Source organism: Chlorocebus sabaeus, chromosome 10 (assembly GCF_047675955.1).
Source record: "Chlorocebus sabaeus isolate Y175 chromosome 10, mChlSab1.0.hap1, whole genome shotgun sequence".
Classification (NCBI taxonomy): Eukaryota; Metazoa; Chordata; class Mammalia; order Primates; family Cercopithecidae; genus Chlorocebus; species Chlorocebus sabaeus.
In genome coordinates this window covers 94,559,491-94,585,292 of record NC_132913.1, presented here as the reverse complement: position 1 = coordinate 94,585,292, position 25,802 = coordinate 94,559,491, and the positions used below count along the sequence as shown (strand labels likewise).

Here is a 25,802-nt window from a genome sequence, read left to right as displayed (position 1 = left end):
CACTTTTTATTCATTTGGGACTTTGTAACTGACCCATCACTTTCAGAAACTAGGTTCCATTGAATCTTCATGACAATAGGGAAGTGGGACAGTTGTTTTTTTTTTTTTAATTCTTTCCCCACACAGTTAAGAGCCATAAGTCCCCAAAGAAATTATTAAATACCTTTACAAGGCCACATTGCTATTATGTGGCAGAGCCAGAACTAGAATAATCTAATTTTTGATGCTGAGTTCCTTTTATTTCCCCACTACAGCAGTGGTTCTTGAGGTGTGGTCTCTGGAACAGCAGCGTCAGCGTCATCTGGGAATTCGTTAGAAAGCAGATTCTTGGGCCCTCCACTCGTGAATCAGACCTACTGAATCGGAACCTCTCAGGGTGGGGTTCACTAACCTGTGTTTAAAACAAGCCCTTTAGGGAATTCTAATAAGTTTGAAAACCACTGTGCTGGAGGACTGCTTATGGAAAGAGACATGGATATAGGGGATGAGAACAATTTAAAGAGAAAAATTATTTCGTGTTTCTTAATGGCACTTTTATGGGTCCTGTATGTAAATAAGAGTATTATCTGAGCATCTACTATGTATAAAGTTTGTGCTAGCCACTGTGGATAAAGTGGAGAACAAGTCAAAGGCGGCTCCTGCCCTCACAAAATTTACATCCTAGCCAGCGAGAGAGACTCCAAACATTCTATTAAGTTTGGGAGTGGGATAGGGATCAGAGGCTTCTTTGAGCCTTTTGGTTTAATGACTGTTTCTTAAAAGCACCAAGCTGCTTCTGCTCCCAGGGCCTTGGTACGTGCTGCTTTTTAAACCTGCAATGCTTTCTTCCCCCTGCACCTGGTTAACTCCTTCTCCTTCATATCTTGGCTTAAATGTCACTTCTTCAGATTCCTGAACGCATGCATAGAGATGCTAAAAACAGATTCTGATACAGAACGTCTGAGATGGGAACTTGGAATCTGCATTTTTAATAAGTGCCTTAGGTGATCGTGATGCAGCAACAGGGAGGAGATCCCTCGAAACAGAGAAGGGCTGCTGTTGCATTTGGTGAGGCATTCAGGGTCTTGCACACAGCAAGCTTGATAGTAATAAGAATAAAAGTCAGGGGTGGAGAGGAGAGATTCCACAAAGGTGGAGTACTTGGACTTGTTTACTGAGCCCTTCCTCCCCTAGCTTTCTCACAGTTAAAAATAACTCTAAGATTTTGAGCCTGGGAGAGTGCTTCTACCATGGGTTGGAGTGTAGAAATGGGAACACTGGGATTCTAGGCTGTGGGCTGGACATAGAGAAGAATACAGGAAGGATGAGCTTTTCAGTTTGAGTCGATGGGGTTTCTACATAGAAAATATATTTTAAACCAGTGCTGTCCAAAATAGAAATACATGCAAGCCACATACGTAACTTTAAATTTTCTAGTAATCTCATTTTTTAAAACATTAAATAAAAGGTAAAATTAATTTTAATATGTTTTACCTAAATTAATATATCTAAAATATAATCATTCCCCAGAAAATCAATATTTAAAGAGTTATTAGTGAGAAATAGTTTACATTCTTTTTTAATACTAATTCTTTGAGATCCAGTATGTATTGTATGTTTCCAGGGTGTCTTATGCTAAATTTTCAGTGGTGAAAGTTAAATGCAGTTCTACCAAAATAACAGTGTGAAATATTTTTACACTGCTTCAGTTTTTTAATCTTAATTTTAATTAAGGTTAAATTAAAAGTTCAGCTTTTTAGTTACCTCAGCAACGTTTCAAGCACTTGTTGCCATGTGTGGCTAGTGGCTACTATATTGGACACAAATACAATTGTTGTCAACATTTGCAGGATTCAGTCAAAATCTTTTCTAACATCGCTCCGTCTTCTTAAGTAGGAGCTGTACCTCGTTGAGGATATGGTTTAAATTTTGGATTACAGATTTTTGAATAAACATTTTAAGATAGTGAGGAGTAAACCTAACCCAGGCCCAGTTACTGGTTTTTAGTTGTTCTAAGAATAAAAACAGGTCGGGCATGGTGACTCACACCTGTAATCCCAGCACTTTGGGAGGCCGAGGCGGGTGATCACCAGGTGAGGAGATGGAGACCATCCTGGTTAACACGGTGAAACCCCGTCTCTCCTAAAAATACAAAAAAATTAGCCAGGCATGGTGGCGGGCACCTGTAGTCCCAGCTACTCGGGAGGCTGAGGCAGGAGAATGACGTGAACCCGGGAGGCGGAGCTTGCAGTGAGCTGAGATCGCACCACTGCACTCCAGCCTGGGCAACAGAGCGAGACTCTGTCTCAAAAAAAAAAGAATAAAAACAAATAGGGCAAATGTTTGCATGCTCTGTAAAGTGACTGGTGCACTGTGTAAACTCAGGTACTTGGACCCGACCTTTGGATAAGGAAGTAATAGATGAATGAAAAAGCCACATGGATCATCAATGAGTGTACGTTTTGTTTTATGTTGTAGCTATTATAAATGTTTTGGGAATTCTAGAAAAGAAAGCCCTTGTTTTATTTTCTATCAATCAGATACACAAAAAACCTTGAAAAAAAGTATTTCAGATCCAGCTGGAATCTAAGAGGGGCTCTGAGACAATTTTCCAAAGCAGATTCAGTGACTTAGCATGGGTATTTTTTAGTTGCAGCAGCTACACCTTGAGAAACTACAACTTGAGAAGACATTGACAAGCTATGGAGTGAAGTTTACCCATTACTCTGTTTGCAGTGCTAAGAAAGCTTAGTGACACTTTCTCTACAATGTCTTTATTCTCCAGCTTGCTTAAATTCTCTAGTGCGACTGAATGTGATGTGAAAGCAATTGATGGGTCTTCGCTGATTTCTTCTAGATGTACTAGGCAGCAATATAAACCCGCTGCAAAGTATTCCTCCTTTCCGGTTTTCTTTTCCATTTCCTGATCTGCAGAGTTTCCAAATTCTTAATCCAAGTCCTCAAGAGACTAGGACCTTGATATACCTAAATGTCTGGAACCACATTAAAAAATAAATAAATAAAAGGAAACAGGTAAAATTAGTCTTAACAGAAATCTAGGCATGTCAAAATCCTAATCTCTTTAGAACTTGGATTAAGAATTTGAAATTTTGTAGATCAGGAAATGAACGCAGAAAATTTGTATTAGTGAGTTTATTTTCAATAGATTTTAAACCTTGAGTGCAAGATTCTGCCATGTGTTCATATTTTATGCTATACTCTCTATCTTAAAGGCAAATTTACAGCACAGTACGTTTGACATATCACTTATGCTGTCTCAAATACATCTTCAGAGATAAACATTACAAATGAGTTTCATAAAATGACGCACTTTGCTTCCCAGAGGGGATATTGCTCAGGAGACCAGGTTCCTATGTGTGAGATTAGGTTATATGCAGTTTTCAGAATCCTTGTCTTTTAGGCTGTGGAAGATTGGGAAGAAGTAGAAGTGATATTTGATGGTAAAGAAAAACTTACCACATTTTAGTCCTTGTGAAAGAAGGATGTCAGATTTAAGCAACCAAGCAAACATTTCCAGTCTTAAACCATTGAATACCTAAAAAGTAAGGGATTGGAAATCACACAGGCTGTTCTGCCCCTCTAGGTGTACTCAGGTTTTTGTTGCAAAGCAGGATGCTTTGTTAAATTCACTTAATGTATTGGATAGGATTGAGCCAAGCACTGCTTTAGCGCTGTTGGTATCACAGTGAACAAAATGGATGTCTGCATGAAGCTTATGCTCTGGTGGGGGAAACAGACTATAATACACTCAAACAATATGCAATTTCGTTTCAAAGTAATTAAGTGCTATGGAGAAAGTGACAGGATCTGTTGTTTTACAGAGGATAGTGAAGGAAGTTCTCTAAGAGGAGGAGACATTCAGGCAGAGACCTGAATGAAGTGAGGGAGCAAGTGTTCCAGGCAGAGCAAGGAGCCAGTGCAAAGGCCTCAAGGTGGGAGCCTGCAGGCAGGACAGCAATGTGGTGAATTGGGGAGGGGAGCATAGGAGATGATATTGGAGAGGTAGCCAGGAGCCCGATCATGTAGGCTGTACTGTATAGCCTTGCCTGGCTTTTGACTTTTTTTCTGAGAACGATAGAAAGCCATTGAAACATTTACACTTTCATTTCATCTTAACCTTTTTTGGGTGAATGTCTTTGGCAGTCTGGCAAAACCTGTGGAACCCTTTGCAGAATAATGTTTTTAAATGCATAAAATCCAGTGGATGTCAAAGACACCATTTATATGGAAATATATAGACTAAGGCCCCCTGTAAGAGTCACTCATGCTCTGATTACATTTTCAAAGGATTGCTTTGACTGCTATAAGTTGAATAGACTGTGGGAGCCATGAATGGAAGCCCTAAGACCAGTGAGATGGTGGGGCTGAGAGCAAAGCTATTTTTATTTCTCGTACAGGGCAGTGGCCAAAAGTAGGGTTGTGCAACACAGTCTTTTTGAAGGCAAGAAGAAATATGTATGACTTCTATTTATATTTGATTTATTCTCATTTTTAATTGGTCTATTGAATACATATTTTATAATATCCTAATAGGATATTAGTATATCTGTATGATTCATGACTAAGCCTACATATATCATAGATGCATGCTCAAAAAGTATTTATGGCAGTGTTTTTTGATCAGTCAATTCTGATGATCACGATATAGGGAGAGTGACCCTGTAAGAAACTAACAAAATGCCACACTGGTTTAGACCGCATTTCATTTCAGATGAATTTTGTGGGAGAACGCAAGTTCTTGACATGATTTAACCTCTTTAAATGTCAGTCCTGTTTCTTAAGCACCCTTAACCTCCCCTTGCATGCCCTCATCTGGCTCTAAGTCTTTTTTTACCTGATGAGACTTACTCTCACCTATGAGGTGGCATGTACTCCCCCAGGGAAACAAGTATCCTAGGGTTGTTGCATCCTAGGGTTTTTGCCCGACAGGGAAAGTGGTTCTTGATATTCACCCTGACATTTAGGAGGTCCTGAGGGTGTCCTCTGCCTCCAGCATTGTGAGCTGTGGGAGGTGTCTTTGCCTTCACTCACATGCCCTTCCTGTACTGGAGTCCTGGGTTTTTAAGTCTCTCTTCCATCTGTCTGTCTCACATAGACCACTCTTGGGCATGTTTGTTCACTCTAGAGGTGCAGTGAACTGAACAGTGTGCCTCATTCCAAGTGTGATACAGCATAGTGTTGTGCAAGGCCATGACGGTTTCTGTTTTATACCCAGGAGAAGTATCTGGAGTGGAGGAAGGAGAGAAGGGCAAGTGAAAGAAGGGAGAGTAAAATAGAAGAGCTGATCTTGCATGAAACCTGCTCCAGTACCACTGACGTGCAGTTTTCCTCTCTCTCACAAAGCCTTTCTTTTTTTCTTTTTGTAAAGAAAGAAATTCAGCCTTTGATGAAATGAGCAGAAATCTTCAGGTAGGCTTTTAAGGATGAAAACAAATGTATCATGGCTAGAGGTGTGTCCACCCCCAAGATCAAGCTGTGGCTGTTGGTGTTCAGGGAGATGCAGTCTTGGCCATGCTGAAAATATTAACAGAAGAATTTCCCTGACCTGCCTTTCCAGTAGGAATTGGTTTGTAGAGGTGGGTATAGAACCTGGAAACAAGGCCAGTCTAACTCCACAATTCTTGTGCCCTAAATATAAAGTCATATTCCCAATTCTTTGTATTTTTTCTGCTTCTCTGATTTCTGAGTTCTGCCTTCAGGCACTGCTCCTTCATTGGGCGTTCTTGATTATTTTAAATTTTTTTATTAGTATTTGCAGAAATGGCAACTTGTCAGTAAACTAGCCAGATGGTGGAAAAATAGCTTGATAAATCACTATAATAGTAACATGGCTAAAATATCAGGGCACAAAGGAGCCTGTCCTCAGTATTATTCTGAGTAGTGTTTGCCACAAGCAGGAAACAATGTCAGGTGATAAGATTCAGAGCTAAGTCAAGCTATCTGCAGTTTCTCAATAGTGGACACGGCCACGAGGATGCTGAAATAGCTTCTGGGTTGGAGAGTTGGTTTGTACTGGGAAGTAACTAAGAGTCTAATCATTTTCTGGAAAATAATTACATTCTTGATATTATTTGTCAAAATGAAACTAGTGAAAGGAATTCAGCAAGGGGAAAAGCAAATGGTTGAAATGGGAAAAAATGCCCAAAGACATCCACTTCAGTCTTCTTCATTTTATCTGCCCTTCCTGTGTCCTTCAGAATGTGGTTGCCTGTGATAGACAAGTCAGTTCGATTATGGGATTGATTCTGGGGACTAGATGTCTCTGGTTGTTGCTGTAGAATTTCATGGAATTTCCTAGTGCCTCATTGCATTTGGGGTGTATTTGGTCCCCAAGGTTCCAGGAACCTCCAATTTTAATTACATTTGAAGGCCTTCATGGGCGGAGGGCACTTTGAATTTCTGAAGTCTTAGATGCCTCATTCTCCTTTTTTGGTTTGTGCCAGATTTCCCCTTGAGATAACAGAGCCTAGTGGTTGATCAGCAGCGTTAAATGCACGATGCTGACATGTCTCTCCTGCAGGGTACTGGGATCTCGTACTTCCCCTTCTGTGTCCTACTCATTCAGAGCAGTCCTAAAGAACACTCCCTGTTTTGGATTCATTCTCCATAAATATAATGAGAAAATACTTAAAAGACTGTCTGTTTCTAATATTTCAGGTACCCAGAATGTCTCTAGACTTGGCTTTCTGGAGCCATGAGCTCTGAAGGCCTTTATTGACAGCAGTTTCAGGCTTGTCTTCCTAGTAACCTCTGTGAACACAGGCGGAGGAAAGGGAGTTGAGACAGGAACTGAGTACTGACTGCATGCAAGGCTGAACAAACGTTTCTTACACACAACTGATTGAAACCTCGCTATAAACATGGGTTTATTAATAAGCTCACCCTCGTTTAATAGACCAATATACTGAGTTCTAGAGTCTGGAACGAATGCAGCAAGATCCCAAGTATGCTGATTCCAAAGTTTATGTGGCACCTCCACTTGGCTACCCTTTCTTCAGCTAGCACATCTTTTCTAAACTTTTGGCTTAAAGGAGCCAGAATGTGAACTTTTAACACTGCTCAGTGATTCGTCCTCTTTTTTTCCTGGTTTCCGAAACTGAATGGGTTTCCTCCTGTGCCTCCAGCCCTCCTTCATGTCCTCTTGGTTCCCTTTAAAAGAAATGCCTGTGTTTCTCGTTCCTCTTCTCTGTGGGTCTGACAGAGCAGTGGCTCACTAGGGCACCAATTTAATGAAATAAAATTTTCAAGCATGTTTGGTTTGATTCTAGGTGATACAAATAAAGATTGTGAATGCTTTGTAGTCAGGTTTAAAGGGAAGGGGAAAGGTGGAAAGAAGAAAGTAGGTCAAGTATAGTACCTGGGTAATGTCTCCTTCAGGGCTGCCTAGTAAAGATTTAGCTTTTAAAACTGGGGAAATAATGGGACGCCATAGTACTTTGGCACCTAGGTATCCTGAAATTTTGAGTTTGGCAGTTTTTTATGTTTATTAGTTATATGACTCTTACATATGCCAGACGTTGTTCTAATTAATATATAATATGCATGTGTGTTGATTTATCTTCTCTAAAACCTTTGAGGTACCTATTATTATTATCTCTAAGAAAACAGAGACACACAGAGGTTTATTAACCTGCCCAAGGTCAGACAATTAAGGATAGAACTAGAAGCTGAGCCCAGGAAGTTTGGCTTCAAAGCTGTTAACCACATACTAACCTGCCTCTCAGTGACAGGGCTCAGTAACTCAGCTTCACGATTTCACAGGTTTCCAAAGATCATTTTTCTTTTTAATTAGAACCAGTCCACCATACAGTTGGAAGGGTAAATATTTGTCATGTTTGGTGACAGACGTGATGAGTTAAAAAAAGGTCTAAGGCAAAGTCATGTACTTTCTCTTACATATCCTTCCATTTGTATTTACTGTGTGAAAAGGTCACTTGAGCACAAGTGTTTGAATTTCATGCTTATAAGCAGCTTCCCTGTGGCTAAAACCTTGCTCTCCAAATTGATTTTTAAAATATTTTACAATAATATATATTATTCTCTAATAAGAACACTCTGCAGTTGTTAAGCTGTGAGTTTCCTAACTCAGACTTTTGTGATAGTATTTTCCATAAATGCCAGGGATTGTCAAGTGATTTTTGTTTTACTCTCAAATTGTAGACCTTTCTCCTCATTGTCCATCCATCACATTTACTGGAAGGAACAGTGGCTCTGGGAGACTTAAGCTGTTTGCTTTGTCAGTCAGCTACCTGGCTGCAGCTTGTGGTAGGAGGGAAGGGGAGGGAGAAGACTAAAAAGCCTGAAATGGCAAATGACTGTAGGTTCTGGAGAAAAATAGAATTAGAAGCATTTGTGGTTCAGATGAAAATAGCACATTTCCTTTCTGCCTGGACTGTGGGGGTGAAAGTGCTCCGGGGAATAGAAAATAAATAAAAATTGATCCTTCACCAGTCAAAGGAAATGCTCTGACTCTGGGAACTGAAATGACAGCTCCAGATTTGAGGATCTGGTGAAACCACTTTTGAAGGTTAACAAAAAAGAAAACAAAAAACAAAACACCAGGAGACTTGGGAAAAAACCAGAAAAACCAAAAAACTGTGGTATACTATGTTAGGAAATCTAGTCTTTCAGGAATGATTTAAACAGCCCTTTCCCAAGCCTGACCAGCAGGCAGCACAGGCTGGTTGGGTGTAATCCCTTTTGTTCCTGCTGCTGACCATGGTCCTTCCATCTCTGCTTGCAGGTGAGAAGCCTTACAAGTGCTCATGGGAGGGATGCGAGTGGCGTTTTGCACGAAGTGATGAGCTCACGAGGCACTACAGGAAACACACAGGTGCAAAGCCCTTCAAATGCAACCACTGCGACAGGTAAAGAGAAGTAGAAGCCGATGGGCTAGGGAGGGGACATGGGGAAGTGGGTTGGAGTGAGCTGCACCCATGTGCTTGGAGTTATCACAGGTCTGACTCACAGACATTTGGACCTGGTAATGCCTTTTACTTCTCCATGGGAGGACCAGTGAGAAGAGGGGGTGCCCTCTTGCATGAAATCAAGAGGTGGTGTGATTTCTTGGTTCAGTTACACAAGCATTTACTGAACACTAGCTTTAAGCCGGAAATGGTGTTAGTCACTGGGTATCAACAAGATGTGACAGATAACTTCAGTATAATACGAAAAGTAGTGAGACAGAGAATGGTCACCTGTAGGGACTTCTGATCTTTGTATCAACCTCAATACCACTTTCCCTCATCTATAGTAGTAAGAAAGAGTAGAAAGCTTGTTTAATGGAAGGAAGGTTAGGGTTCCTATCACTGTAAGACTTTTCTCTGAACCATTAATGGAAACGAATTGTACTGAAGAGAGTTCCCATTCTTTGGGGCCCAGATCATTCTTTCTTCCTTGAAACTAGGTACAAGGGTTCAAAAAATGACGAGGCTTTGAGAACTTCTCCTGTAATTCAATTTTAAGCCTTCTGCATTTGATAGTAGAAGAAAGAGCGCGTAGCAACAGATACTACCCAAGTAATAGTATCTGACAGCCCTGGCATTATCAACCAATAAACCCCAAAATGGAGACTCTGCAGGCCAAGGTGAAGGCAGGATTAGGTTTAGACATAATCAAATAATGGGCTTGCATCTGAGCGTGTTATCCTTCTAATCCTATTTCTGTGTTTAAAAGGAAGCTTAAGAAAATTAACCATCTTTTTAATGCAATACTAAAGGTCTCCGTTATGATGAGAAAAATGCTTCTAATACGATAAAAGCCCCTGAAAGCCTCAGGGTTCCCCAGCTTGCAGGATGGCAGCAGGGGCCTGGCTTTTCTTGGGAGGAAATGCGATCACCTTTGCATCCTGCCTCCCCCAGTCCCTGTGTCCCACACCTCCCCCCTCACCAGGCCTTCCTCTGTAGTAGTGTTTGTTTGGTGAGTAGGGAAGGGTTGTCCAGACTGGTCACGCTGGCTTAGTGCTCCCTTAGGATGCTTATAAAGGAGCAGTTATGTTTTTCTTCCTTTTTTTTTTTTTTTTCTTCTTCTTCCTGGGAAGCTATTTTCCTCTTATCTTCATTCTCTAAGTACTAAATAAAGACCCTATGCCTCCTGGAGCCCAGAGATAACCTCCCACCCCAGGGCTGAGGAAGTGTACTTCATGCAGTTATTGTCTCCCATTCCCTTGGAACTCTGTTCTGCTACCCAAGAATACAAGTCATTGTTTCATTTCCATCCTTTACCTAGAAGTCCTCCTGTATTTACATGAATCAGCAGCTGTCTTCTACACAGTATGCTCCAGCAGAGTTTCTCCTTATTCCCCATCTTCCTTCTATTTCCATCTCAAGTTTCTCTGCTTTGTGCCTCTCTCACTCTGGCTAATAAAGAAGCCCTGCAGATGGTGACTATCTGTCCATAGTCTTTTGAAGGAGAGTGTTCTGTTCTATCAACTGGGACCAAGATGAATGCTTTGTGAGTGGTCAGAGTGTGAGTGGTCGGAGTGTGATGGTAGCATGTACACACAAGTCGCCCAGCTCTGAAGGGTGTGGAGGCTGTTACTTGGAGATTGTGAGCATTATGGGTTGCCATAATTCTTGGATGTGGACAAAGAGTTCTTATGCGGAAATTGCCAAAGTTAGTATTCCACTCTTCAAATCAACTGACTTATTGAGACATTTACAACCTTTCAGCAACTGATATATTTGGATTTAATCCGGTCTTTTGTATGATTTACGTGGAGAAATATTCCAAATCGATTGGTTATTTCATTGAAAGAGATGTCAGAGTTGGGTGATTTCGTTAGTCTTTTGCTTTGTTTTCTTCATCAAAATCACTACAGTTTCTGGAGCTAGAAATTTGCTGAGCAGATGGTACAAATTCTGCGACATGGTGTTTGTGGGAGATTGAGTAGATCAGCGTCCTGTGACACAGGCCAATAGTGCATTTTTGACAACATCAGAAATGAGAGTTTGTATTCTCATTAGTGTCTCATGACAGGCAGCACCTTGGTGTTTTAATTGCGGTGACTGTGCTAAGAATAGCCAGGTCTGGGAGACGACATGGGGAATTGGAGTGGTCCCAAAGCAGATGAAAGGAAAGCCTGGAGTGACCGGGAGTTGGCATTCCTTAGAAGATGTTTACCTTCAGAAACAGAGGGCATCTGTAGCCCTTGGCAGGACATGGCATCCTATTGGTACCGCAGTATATATGAGTGCACCGCCTCTTATCTCTTAAAATTTGAACAATCACACTGCCCTATTTAGAAGCTAAATAGGGTTTAGACTTCCTTTCCTTAAGCATGTACCAAATCTAACGTATGCTTTTATTTTGCCTATAGGGTAGTTTTAAAAAATTCATGACGTTTTTGGTTTGGTGTTTTTTTTTTTTTTTTGGCCAACATTTAAAATCGTTAAATGTCACACAAAAAAGTTTGTATTTCTTGCTTTGTCTGGGAAAATCAGATCTGGCCACAGTGGGCTCACATTCCCATGTGGCTGTTATTGGCTGGAGCTGAAGAGCAGTCATTACCCATTTGCCATAGCCATGTGATGACTATTTTTCCACTATTTGAACCACTCCCTATGGCTCCACAACTCAAAGGCAAGCCATCGGTTGCCAAGTATTGTCCCGCTTTCTGTTGTTTCTTCTTACAAGAAGAGCTATGCTTCTTTGTATCCATGCCTTATTGGAAGTGGAAGCAGATAGCCCAAGAGTGCTGTGTTTCTTACAGTTGACCCACGACACTTACTTTATCTACCCGGCCTTACAGACATTGGGTTTTGTGACTTCTGGCTTCAGGTTTGGGTTAGGAAAGAAAGCACAGCAGTAGTGTCATTTCTTCACCATCTGACTAGACAGTGCAGTCCCACTGAGTGACCAGTGGCTAGAGGGATAAGTGGTTTTTCAGCCCACAGAGTTGGAGGCTGCCGATGGTGGTAAACAGGGCTCAGTTTCCATCAGTGATAACATGCAGGCCCTCATTCTATCGACTAACTCAGTGCAGTTATAATCCAGGGAGAACGCTACTAGCGTAGTACATTCCAGATCTTGGGCAGTTTAGAGGGTGCATTTTGATCTTTATGTCAGCCCACTTATAAGTGGTAAGAAATACCAGCCCGTATCTTAGCCCCTTGGTCACCTAGGAGACTGCTGTTGACTTAATCCCTATGTGACTTTAGTTTGCCTTTTTCCTTTTTTTTTTTTTCATTTGAGACAGAGTCTCGCTTTGTCACCTAGGCTGGAGTGCAGTGGTGCGATCTCGGCTCACTGCAGCCTCTGCCTCCAGGGTTCAAGCAATTCTCCTGCCTCAGCCTCCCGAGAAGCTGGGATTACAGGTACCCGCCAGCACGCCTGGCTCATTTTGTATTTTTAGTAGAGACGGAGTTTTGCCACGTTGGTCAGGCTGGTCTTGAACTCCTGACCTCAGGTGATCCACCCATCTCAGCCTCCCAAAGTGCTAGGATTACAGGTGTGAGTCACCACACCCGGCCTAGTGTGCCTTTTTCATAAACAAGAGAAGTGACTGTGGGGTTGACTAGTTCTCCGTTATGCACAAATTTCAATCATTAAGGACCTTCTTATTTAAGGTTACTTGGCTGCTGTAAAGTTATGAATATTCTCTAGGGATATATTACCCTTAAAACTATTTGATTCTGCATTTCTACATGCCAAGTTTATCTTTCACCTTTTACTATTCCTATGTGGAATTCAGTAAGTATAAATTAATAAGTATAAATTAATCATGACTAAGTACCTGACTGGGGTATTGAATTTAAATAAAAACCTCAATAGTAAGGGACCTGGTCTAATCCTAAGCATCATACATTTTTTGGAAATTTGAACAAATAATGATGCTTATTTGATTCAGTAGGGGTGCAGTTACATTTCCTACCATGTTAAAGATTTGGTTTACTTTTTTCCACTTTTTTTTCCCTGAATTTGAAGGATAAAGGGAGATGTTTATACATATATTGTGAAATACCCAGTAATTGGTAAAGGCAGGAACAAAGCTGAGCACATACATTACTGAATGGTTCTTTCAAATAAAGCTCTGTGTTAAGAATACTAATTTCCCGAGCGTTCCCAGGATGTAGAAAGGAAAGGAAAGGGGTTTCCCACTGCCAGGCCCTGTCTTCACTCCTTACCGTCTCAAATCCCTGCATTTCTCTTGGACAGGCAGGCTTCTGGGTGTCTGTGTTGTTGCTTCTCACAGGTACGTCCTTCTCAGACCTGACCAGCTTAACCTCAGGATTAATTTTCTAGTTGCTGCCTTGACCGCTTGCCACAAATTTAGTATCATGTTTATTTACTTTTCAAGTTTATGATCTTACATTTCTGTAGGTTAGAAACTTCTAGGTTAGAAGTCCAACAAAGGTCTCACTGGGCTAAACTCAAGATTTTGGCAGAGCTGCATTTTTTTCTGGAGGCTCTAGGGGAGTATCCATTTCCTTTCCTTTTCCAACTTCTAGAAGCTGCCCACATTCCTTGGCTCATGATGCCATTCCTCCATCATTAAAGCTATTGAGTCCTTCTTGTGCTGACATCTCTCTGGTTCTCTCTTTCAATTCCTTCTCCCACTTTTAAGAACCCTTGTGACAGCATTGAGCCTACCCAGACAGTCCAGAATAATCTCCCTCTTTAATGTCAGCTGATTCATAAATTAATTCCGTCCACAGCTTTAGTTCTTTATCATGTAACCACACACAGTCCCAGTGTCTGGGCATGAAGTGTAGACATTTTGGAGGGAGCATTATTCTGCCTACCAGAAGCTCCTTAAATTGACAGCCCAGTCTTCTCTTCTTCTCAGTGTGGTTAAGCAGATGTGACTGAGAGTGTGGGCTCTGGCGTCAGACTACCTGTGTTCAAATCCTCTTTCTGATGAATATTTCATCTGGTAGTGGGAATAAGAATGGTACCTTCTTTATAGGGATCTTATAAGGATGTTACATTTAAAAAAGAAATATCTAGAAACAGAATGTCCCAACTTGGATCTTCTTTCTCCAGGTTGTTGGGATGAAAGAAGGAGGAAAAGAGAGAAAAAGAAGGAAGAAGGAAGGCAGGGAGGAAGAGAGGGAGGGAGGGAAAGAGAACAGACAATGGGCAATACTGAGTTGTACCCTCGGGACAAGACAGAATTATGCCAGTTAGATGCTAAATTCCCTGCAGGCTATATTGATTTTTCTGTGTACCAGTGACACAGAGTACTAGTTTTTAAAGAAAACTTAGTGACACTCTTTTATAGCAAACCAAACCCCCTTTAGAGGCATCTCTAAGGGATTATCTAAATACCTTCCTCATACAAAGTCAGGGCGGGAAGTACGTGGGTATAATTGGAATTGTTATTATGCAGCATGTTACTGGATTAGATTGTTTTCTGTTGTACTTTTCCCATTTTTATGTGGTTTTCGTTTTACCTTTGTCCCATTTCACCTCATTCCCTTGGAGTTCTATCCTACACATGTACCTATTTAAGGAATGGACACAAACAGGGGGTGTGGAGAATGTCGCGGTCAAGGGAAAGGGTGGATATTTTTTGTTTGTTTTAAGAATGAACAAACATAGGGAAATCCTGCCCTGAACAGGAAACCTTGCTAACCTGAACAGTGTAGCTTGCTAACATTCTGACAGGAGTTTTGGACTGTAGGGGTGTCTCAGGCTTCAGGGAGCCTGGGAACTTTCTCATAGGTAAGAAAGCAGCTAGTTTTAGGTGAATGATCCAGGGGGAAAGCATACACTCAGAGTTCAGAATGACTGCTGTCATGTAGGCTGACTTCACTGAGATTTCATTCAGAACCTGAGATTGAAGCCTACGGGGATTTGGAAACACCCATACTGTTCGTTAAAACATACAGAAACCTGACTTAGACTGCAGTGAGCCTCCAAGGGTATTTATGAGCTCAGGTAACTGAGAAGAGCAGAATTAGATTTGTCTTTAGGCTTTGTTGGATCCAGCTTCTCTGATATTATCATCAGGACTCTTTCTATCCCCCAGATCCGTTTTTTCTCTGTTGACTTCATTCTCAAGCCAACTCTTTCCCACAATGGCAGTATAGACCCCAGTCACTCCAGGATCCCAGTGGAAAGAGAGCTTCTCTCTTCCAATAATTTTAGCAGTTGTCCCAGGGATGGTTCTCATTGACCTTTACAGGTCACATGACTGTTGCTTAAGAGGATACTGTGGCCACAACTTCAGCCTCACACAAATGAGAATGCAGAAGGGTTTCTACCCAAGAGAATATCAAATAGCTGGTGTTAGAGGAAGGAGGAAAGAAGATGACCACTGGATCCACTCTGACATGAAGAAGGCACTCAATTATGGGCCTTAGGTTCCAAGAAACACCTTAGCCTCAGTTTCCTTCACCTCCCTCCCTTCCGCCCCCAACACACACACACAAAGGGTGAGAATACCTACGATGGAGATGGAGGGTTGGCGAGGATGGTGTGATATTGGGAAAACCCTTAGCTCAGTGCCTACATATTGTAACATACTCAGTAACTGTGAGCACCCTTCTTCATTCTTTTTTTTTTCTTTGTGAGTTGAATGTAGAGTGTCTGATAAACCTATAAGTAGTATCACAAGCAGTATTTCTAGGCTTTCATTGTAAAGCTTAGGATTGAAATCTGGGTGTTGAAATTTTAGAGTTCTACCCTTTGATGATAGAGACTAATTATTCTTTATTATATTTACAGTATGCAGGCATGACACAGATTTCAAAAGCACTTTCCCATTCTTTTCTTCTTTAATAATCACAATTATGATCCTAACAGTTAACATGCACTGAGATCCTACAATGTGCCAGGCGGTATTCTAAGTACCTTGCATGGATCATCTCATTTAATCCTCACAACCCACCTATGAGATAAAGGCTGTAATTATCCCTACTCTACTGAGGAGGAATTAAAGTACAGAGAGGTTAATGTGCTCAGAGTCACACAGCTATTGGAAGAGATGGGATTTAAACCCAAGCATTCTGCCCCTTAAACTTACCTTCCCAACACATGGCCCTATTTCCTCAATGCATGTGCACTGTCTGTTTAAAGTAAGGGAAATCATTTCCTAAGGAGTGATGCAAGTCAAGCTGTTTGCTGGGAGCTCTCTAATATCCTTGTTGTTTATATCTCCTAGGTGTTTTTCCAGGTCTGACCATCTTGCCCTCCACATGAAGAGACATATCTAAAAAACCGAAAGGCCAGAGTTGCCGTGGCATCCGCTAGTGTCTAAAGGAAACGGGCACGCCATGAGGCAGGGGGCTGGACTTCAGGCGGGGACCCATTGCCTCGCAGAAGAAAGTTCTCACTTATAAACCTCTGTACACACACACACATACACACACATTCACAGACCCACACACATACACACTGTCATGCACTCAACTATATTTAAAATGTATACGTCTATTCTTTATGCCTTGCCCTAGCCAGATGGAAGAAGATGAAGAAGGAAACCAGGTGAACTCAGCAAGGCAGACTGGCTGCTTACTTCAGCACTATTGGAATTATTTCCCGCTGTTGCCAATGGAAATCAAAGAAAATGGATGTGACGTCTCTGCAGGTGGACGGCAGTCCGAGGGGCTTATTTAACTTGCTTCTCAGTGCAACTTGATAGGAGAATCCAGCATCTTAAAGTCGCATATGTGTAGCACTAATGTTTCTTTTTAAATAGTTGGGGGAAAATGACCTAGAAAACCAAATTGCAGTTTGGTAGCCAAAATTAACTCTTGGTTTATTTGTCCTTTGTGTGTGAAAAGTCCTACTATTCCGTGCGTCAGACTTCCTCACAGAACTGTTGACTGGTTTTGGTTCTTCTTAGTACTATTGAGATCTTTCGCGTCGATCCCAACGGCCTTAGCGGCGGCAGACTATGGAATAACACCTTACACCTTTCTGGCCTGCATTTCTGTAGACTTCACTCTCAAGGGAGGAGTTTTCTTTTCTTACTTTTTGACTCTTGCACACCATATGCACTAGGGATTCTGGAAACTTCTAGCATGACTGCAAAGTGGCCAAGAGAATAAAGTCCTTGATGATAAATCACAGTATATCCCTTGAGCCTCACCTTATTGCCAGTGCTAGATTTTTTCTTTTTAATCTCTCCGTTTTTGCTAACGAAAACTTGAAAAGCTTATTTGGAAGCTTAAATGTTTTATCTTTTCTCCATGGACTAAACCTCTCCAGGACTCTCTCGGCACCTGGATGTCCAGCTCTCGAAGCAGCCAATCAGATGGGACATCACAGTTCTCTCATCCTCCTTGAGGCATGATGACCTCAGCTCATAGTGGTCAACCGTTGTGCTGTGTGTCATTGCTACCCTATAACCAGTTACAGCATAGATGTTGCTAGTCTCAGAGGGCAGCTGCGTATTTAATTTAACTCTGGTTTATGACTTGACAAAAAGCCAAAAATATCACTCTTTCCAGGAGTGGGGAAAACTGAGGATGCCTCCCAAGTCTAGTGGCTTCACAAAAGATCATCCTATCTTCTCTCTCATGCCCACTGAGCTCCTATTCCCCGACTTGTTACAATACACAATTTAAAATGCCATTGTGGGAGTGAAGGGTTGACATTTAAGGAAAAGGTTGAGGTGTTTATCTCATGGGCTGTCTAAAAGGAGAGACACGTTCTTTCTTTCTTTCTTTCTTTTTGGCTAGGCCCACCATGACTTGTGACCGACAACCCCCAGGATTAACAGAGGCCTCACATTTACTCTGCAAGCTGACTCCAAAGGAGTCTGCAGTCATACCACACACACACACATCCAATACTGGTCTCTACCCGCATTCCTAGCTAGCTGGCACTGGCCTCAACTCCAAAGACTGCCTTTAGGACCATCAAATGGCCTATGCAAGCAAGCGGGGTGGTTATTAGGACAGATTGTATATTTTGTATATTCTGGGACCATCCCTTCAAGACACGTCTATAAAACAAAATGGCGCTTGGTCCACACACGGTTGCTGCTCCCTCCTACCAGCTGGCTCCCCTCCTTCCTCCTTTGACTGTTTGACTCATTGACTGTTAAGATGCCACCCCATACATATTTGGGATGCAAAACTGAAGTCAAAAGGAAATAATAACATAAGAAACACAAACACATATATGACAGCAACCTTCAAGATCTGGGTTTTCAGCTTTCTGCAACCTTTGTTTTCACTGAAATGTTGAAACTACTCGTCTGAGGGCAAAGGAACCTCCTCACAAATGCTGTAGCTGCCAATTGGACACTTGGGGCATTTCGAGGTCTGGCCCTAAGAATTTACTTTCTCCTTTTCGTTTTTTCTATTTAGACCAAAAACAAAAAAACAAAAAAACAAAAAACAAAAAAAAAAACAAAAAAAAAAAACAAACAGAAAATAATACAAAACAAAAAAAAATAAAAGAAAAAACACCCGTTAACACACACACACACACACACACACACACAAAATCTGTCCATTTGCCGGAGGCAATTAAATGTATGTTAGTTGGAGGGTATTAAAAAAAATCAGTTTTATTCCAAAGATTTTAAACTAGACATGACTTAAAAACAATTTCTGGAGCACTGCTTGCTGACAATCTCGTAGTTCTCTACTGCATTTGAGTGCATTTTGTGGCCAGTCCATCAGGGCATACCATAGGATTATATTTGAATGTGTGGTACATCCTTCCTGGATGAAGGATGTGTGAGGGACCTTGAACCTCAGCTGTATTAAACTGTAGCGCCTCCAGTCAGTGCACTAGATGAAACTTTTAGACACCCTGAATTCTGTTGGTTCCTTTCTTTTCCTTTATGTAGCAGCCTCCAGCATGATTGCACGCACACGCCAGTGATGGCATTAAGCCATGGCCACCATGATTTGCAAATGTTCTCTCCCAAGCTGGAGCTGCTCTTGCCTCTCGAAATGCTATTATTAAGGGTTTATAATACTTAATTTAATTTTCGAACTGACCAATGCAAGGCTCTATTAAAAAGAAAGTTTAAAAAATGCAAAAGAGTAATCATTGCTTGTTTGCTCCCTATTGTCATCTGTGGTCTCATTTGAATGTGGCAGAACAAAGGCCCTTTGGTCCTCATCAGTGTCTGAAATGTTCAGTAATTTCTCTCTCTTTTGTATCAGTGAGGTCCTTTGTAATCTGCTCCTGACCTTTCTTGGAGCAGGGTACATTGACACTCAATGGTGGTGCTTGCTTGCTTCAGAGTCATTTGTTGACTGTGAGAATTGGCCTAAGAATTTGGTGGGTGCTACGTGGATGGCTTTGAAACTGTTCTTCTTTAGCCCAGTTGACACCCGTGAATGATGACCAGTCCTGATCATTTGGAAATGAATTTGTAATAAAATGCCCGTCACCTCTGCAGTGGCAGAGATGGTTGCTAAGAGCCTCTAAAGCGACCAGGTTTTCCAAGAAATAACCTGAAGACGTTTTGCTCCCAAGAGGACTGGTATTTAAAACAGTGTGTTAATGGACATTTGAAACACATTAAACCCCTTTCTCATTTCAATTGTTATCTCCTAACACTCCAGGGGATCCCAAGTTTGAAAGGAAAAACCGGTTCTGGTGTTTCTGGTGGTGTCCTAACAAGCATGCTTTTATCCAGGGTTCAGAGTTGGACATGTAGAAAAAGAGTTTCTAAGCCACTGACAATTTTTTTTTTTTTTTGTAATTTCAAATTATACTACTTTCTCCTACCACATGGCTGTAAGTCATAGACATGGAAACCTGAAATTAGAATGCTGCTCCTAGCTACTGGCCTCCTGCCCCACCCATGGTTAATGGCTCAGCTCAGTGCCTGGTGGTAATGAGTATTATGTCCAGAAAAAGAGATGTTCAGATTCCATGACAAAGCTGCATTTTTGTAAAAATATTGGAGACCCCAAAATGAACTTCATGCTGACCATTTCCTCCTCTCTGTGTGCTTTCCCTTGCAAAGCCCTTCAAATATCCTCTTCTCTCGACGCCATCTCCTCTCCACCTGCACCTCTTGTGCCCTTTGTACATCTTTAATTGCCTGATGATAACAGGGTAAAAGGACAGCCAACCTCATGCCTGATTAGCAGAACCGAATCCTAGTTTTAAAAAATCTTCTCTGGCTTCAGAGAAGATTTTATAAGGACTTTTGTTTGGGATAAGCTTTCCAGATTATCCATGTCTATTTGCATCAAAGGGGAAAGAAATGGGGCTTTCGGATGGCTCTTCCAGTGCATTCGGAATATTGCCTCTTGCCTTCATTCCTGCATTTTATGGCAAAGCCAAAAGAAACTCAAGTTGCAAGAACAAAACCCAGTGACTAGTTTTGACGGTTCGAAATGATTTCCTTTATGGAAGTCACTTCATAAAATGTTAAATAAAAAGTGGGAAGTGCTTTTGTCTTCTCTTTTGCATGAGTTGCTTTTAGGAGCAGGAAGAAGGTAGGCAAAGTAAGATAAAGATGCAATACATTTAACTACAAAAATCAGATTCATTTTTTAGTTTATTGTAATATTTTTGAAATCAGGAGGGCCAGCATTTCTGGCTGCAATTTTGCACCCAGAACATTGCCAAAATGAACATTCAGTAAGTAGAACCTGATTGAAATTTATTCCTGGAAGCTTTCCTTTGCATTTTGGGGAAATGGCCGCCTGCCAAGCGCAAGAGTTGAGGGGCAGGAGGGGAGGACTCAAATTCTGGGTGTCTGGATTAAATTTCGGTGAACATGGTGGTATCTCAGTTTGAAAACTAGAGGGCCTATCCTGAGTATACATCAGTATCTCTTTGATGGCCTACTTTCCTCAATGAGGATCTTTGGGAATACTTGAGATGGAACAACAGAAACGTGTGAAAGGAAGCATAAACTTCTTGTAAATAACGTGACCTCCCATGACGAACTGCCTGAGGCTTCAGGGTTTTTTCTTGCTTTTAACACTCTTAAATCTCCTCTGTTGGTTCCTAATAGATCCCAGAAAAGGGAAAAATAAAGCTGCAATTAACTTTCTTATGTGCATCCTTCCAATAGAGTACTGTATTCTTCAGGTGTTTTGCATTTAACATTAAAGTCCTCGGGAAACAGGTGTCAAAAACAGAGAGAGAAATCCTGGGCCATCACTTCACAAATATCCCAAACAAGATATTCTTTTCAAACAGGGCTCCCTCTCAGTGGTCATGAGGGAAGGTTAATACGTTCTTTGTTGGGGACTGTTTATACAATTTTTTTTCAACTGTGAGCTTTGGAATCGTAACTTGCTGTGAGTCCAGCTTCTGTCTACTGCCATAAGATGGACCCCACGTCAGCATAATGAGGGTGGTATATATGCTCGCACCTAGACATGCGCATATGTACCTGTCGTACCTTCACGGAAGGAAAACAGGCTACTGACGTTTTGGAGGAGTAGCCACCAGTGCCTAATATCTTTTGGGGGGGATGGATGCTTATAATTGCCAGTATATCGAAACCACACTGGGAGTTCCACATAGCGGGGAGGGGTTGGGGGTGGGCAGAGGGGATGTTTTAAACCTAGGCCTTTGGACTGGAGGCAGAATGATTTCTGCAAACCTAGGTCCTGAAGGCTTTGGGGCCTATTGGCTGGTTCTCAACCTTTTTGTTTTTTCTTCCCAGCATGCATTTCCTATGTAAACCCAGACTTAGTTTAATTTCCTTATCTTTCACTTCTGCTTCAATCCAGGGAGGAAAAATACACCTGCTAATGGCCAAGATCTCCTTGCTAACACAGAGGCAAAAATAAATGTCTAATGTTTTTGAAGCCTCCCCTTCCTTTCCACAAGCCCCTGCCCGCCCCCATACCAAGCTCCTTCTCCCACTTCCTACTCCCACACAACTTCCCAGTCACCGCAACTTTTCTTTCAAATCTCTATTATCCTCTTAACAGTTGCTTGAATAAATTTATTTTTGCACTATACATTTTCTTTTTGCCAGATGTGTCTAACAAGTGTGTTTGGAGAGATCTACTCCCAGCCCCCTCTCCTTCCCTGCCTCCCCCCGTCACATTCTCTCAGGCCTTCTCTGGTATTTATAATATATCACAGAAGTACCCAGTCTTATAGCCCTCGGTTATGCCTTTTTTTGACATTTTATTTTTTTTAAGCTTTTTATATATATATATATAAATATATTACTTTGTCAAGTTTTTTTGCTGTACAAAAGTCTTAAGATTTAAAACTATTATTTGTATTATATGATGGTGGTATGTTAATGTTACAAAATTATTAATGAAGAAAAAATTTATTTTTGTTACTGGTCTGTTTCATAATTCTTTTTTAAATTGGTATATTGTAAGATATCTATGCAAAAAATGTTATGTGACGCATTTTTATTTAAGAATGTAATATGTGTAATAAACAGTAGAATGTGTTTGGCCTTGGAATGCTTTACTGTATTTCTCCTTAGCTTGTTTCACTGGGGAAAAAAATCTTCGAAAGACACAAGTAGGTACTTACATACTTCGTGAAAGTTTTCTTTGTTGGAGAAAGGGAAAGCAAAAGGTTGCATTAGGTTATCTTCGTTTGGGAAGTTGTGTGTGTGTGTGTGTGTGTGCACGTATGTGTGTATTTTATAGTTTCACTGAGGTAGCTCAATGCCCAAATAAGAAGGGTCATTGAGTTTATTTCTTCAAGAGGAAAAAGGGAGCCAGTTGTTGGAGGTTATGAAAAGCAATATTTTAGAATGAGATAGATTACAAGATGTTATTTGTTTAGGGGGTTGGGAGAGGCTTATTGAAAGCAGTTTATTTGGTGAGCAAAGGAGGCAGTTTGTTCTGTGATGGTGTTTAATAGGAACCTATTGGGAAAGGATCTTTGAAGCAGTTTGTGAAGGAAGGAGGAAGGGGAAAGATCAGAGGGAATAATTTAGGTGAGGGGTAGGGGGCAGTAAAATGGCAGGAGATGGTTAGAGTGGGGAGGAAATGGGTAACCGGAAGCCAGGAAATCCCGCTGGCTGTGGAGAGTACAAAAAAGTAGATGGAAATACAAGCAGCTTCAGACCCAGAGAAGAGAGGGAGATGAAAGCCCCAGGGAAGATTCTCAGAACTGAAAAGAAAATTACTAAAATATCTGCCACACACTTGACTTCCAGGAAAGGGCATCACCAGTAAGGAGGAAGGTAGAGAACCCAGCTGGTGGTGTCGCCTCAGCATCCCGAGCTCAGCGATTCCCCAAGAGAAGTGGTGTCATTTACAGGAAACAACAGTAAAACACATTTGTCACATGGGACACAGCACTAATCAAGCTTTCTTTGCAGTCTTTGGACTTACAGAAGTGGATACAATGGTGAATAACCTCTATCCCTAATCAAATGAATCTGACAAGAAACTTTTCAATAAATGTTTACTTTAGAAACCATGGCTAGTGTGACTGAACTTGCTGCATGGATACAGACATTTCTCATGTCCCTGAACAGGAAACAGGTGTCAGGAGTGTGACAGCGGGTTTGGAAGGGATGCTGAGTGATCATGTTCTTGCTCTCATAAAACTCAAGGTGAGAACAGTAGGTGCTGCAGGGGCCGGGAAAATGGTTTTGAAGTGTTAAGCATCAGCTGCCACATCTCCCGAACAGGCAAGTGAGCGGGGCAACACGGCAGCCCAAAGCTGACTGACAAGAAACCACATGATGTAGTGGGGAAAGCACAGCCCCTGGAGTCTGAAGACCTGCCTCCTACTCCCTGTGTCTTCAGTAGCTCTGGGACTAGATGAGTAATTTAATTCTGATAACCAAAATCATTTACCTGGAAATTTCTCTGAGTGAGGAAGGATAAGACAGCTTGGCAATATTACCTATAAGAAGGCTTATTATTCCACTTCCCTGACTTACAAAAAGATGTCAAATTGAACATTTTAGGTGAAGGACAAATTGCAGTGTACTGAAATGTTCAGACGAGAGGGTGGTAAGTCTAATCTATCTGCCATAAGGAAATGAGATGGTTTACATAAGTGAATATGCTAAAAGACTTAAGCTTACATATTTAGAAACGAAATTTTTGCTTAAGATTGGACTAAATATATATATTGCCCACTTTACAACCTTTTTGAGCATCCATTTTTACAATATAATATAAATTCAGGGATGACTACAGACTGTGGGGTTGCTTGCCCTGGCACAAAATGACTTTATACTTTATATTGGGTGATTCTACTTTCTCTTCTGTGTTCTCCCTATTTAGAAGTTGCAAGTTCTTTGTGTGTCATCTTCTAGAAATATTTATCTCCTAGTCAACTAGACGATTAAATAGGCAAGCTTGGTAACGAGAATTCTTAAGTGCAAAAACAACTATAATTTGAATCCAACAGGCGGTAGTCTGAAAGTGTAACCTGGATGTTCTAGGGGGAAGAAGGTGCGTACCAGCTATAATCTGAGGTTGTGTATGGAGTTGGGAATGCTGGGGTAGTGGAAAGAAGTCACATCAAAAGCAGAGTTCAGTGGAATTGATAAATAATTTATTATTTCTAGCTCATCTTCCACTTAAAGGTTTAGAAGAGGAGATGGTTAAAACTTTTAACTAAAATAAGATTTTGAGGTCACTGGCAGGTGATGGTTTTCTGTTTTATCCATGACCCAATTCCTAATTCCTTCTCCAACATTAAACATTTTATCTGAGATTTTAAAAACTATCAATAGTGACTGGCTTGAACTTAACCTAATAACTTTTTTGCCTGATCATGATGTGGCTATACATACAACACCACTATATTTAAAAATGATGAAGTGATGACAAAGAAAGTTACAGGAGCATGGAAGAACAAAATTTATGTTTGTTTTATAAACATTTATGTTTAAGAAATATTTCATTTTATATACATACTACATTTGAGTTGTCCAATAAGACTGCATACACTGAATAGATATTATTCATCACCATGACCATTTTCTCTCACAAATGGTAAAACCGGGGGCACAGAAAGACAAATGTTGCATTATCTCACTTATATGCAGAATCTAAAAAAGTTGAATTCATAGAAGCAAAGAGTAGAATCATGGTTACCAGGGGCTTTGAAGTGAGGAGGGGTTGGGGAGATGTTGGTCAAAGGATGTAAAATTTCACTTTTACAAGAGGAAGACAAGGACCTATTTTACAGCATGGTAACTATAATTACTAGAAATGTATTTGTGCAAAAATCACTAAGAGAATATATTTTAAATGTTCTCACCACAAAAAATGGTAAGTATATGAGGTAATGCATATGTTAATTATGGCTTGACTGAGCCGCTCCACAATGTATACACATTTTAAAACAGGTTGTTTACAATAAATATATATGATTTTTATTTGTCAATTAAAAACAGAATTCAAAAAACAAGTAGAGAAACTGGGATTCAAAGAGGGTAGGTGACTTGATCAAGGCCCAGGGAACACAGTAAGTGGCAGACTTTTCTCTATACCTCACTGCTTCAAGGTGAGGAGGAGTCAACTCGATGCTTATGTACATGATGTCTCCAGACATGGTATCACAATTGACATCATTTCCTCACTTCCATCTCACTAGACACAGAAGGTAGCTTGTAATATCAATACATCACCACATGCTACCATTGGAGGCGATCGTGGCAATCTCCTTCAATGTTACCATTCTACTTGAGTCAACTGAGGCTCAGAGAGGTTCCACCTTGTCCAGGGTCATATAGCACATCCTTTGCAGAACAGGAGTCAATCCAGGGCTATTGATATGCAGTGATGCTCTCCTGGACTTGGCAGTGTTTCTTAAACTTCAGTTACTTGAGCACAACCTTCAAGATTCTTTTATTATCCTTGCACTATTTATTACTTCTTTAATAGTTTTTTTAAATTGACACGACTTTTAAAACCCAAATACCTGTTTTAGCTTTGTTCTCAGCAAAAATATCCCCAAAACTACTGGTCTGATAA

The 25,802-nt window shown here is 40.9% G+C and overlaps 1 protein-coding gene across 3 annotated transcripts in view; it reads left to right on the top strand.

The window, feature by feature from the left end:
* The window catches only part of KLF7 (KLF transcription factor 7), a 91,043-nt gene extending 68,746 nt beyond the window's left edge, over positions 1 to 22,297 (top strand). For all 3 annotated transcript variants that reach the window (XM_073019984.1, XM_007966021.3, XM_007966018.3), the window contains 2 exons: positions 8,744 to 8,867; positions 16,106 to 22,297. In XM_073019984.1, coding sequence (XP_072876085.1) covers positions 8,744 to 8,867; positions 16,106 to 16,157 — 176 coding nt within the window. In that variant the 3' untranslated portion in view covers positions 16,158 to 22,297. The remainder of the gene's footprint in view (positions 1 to 8,743; positions 8,868 to 16,105) is intronic.
* Positions 22,298 to 25,802: the final 3,505 nt, after the last annotated feature.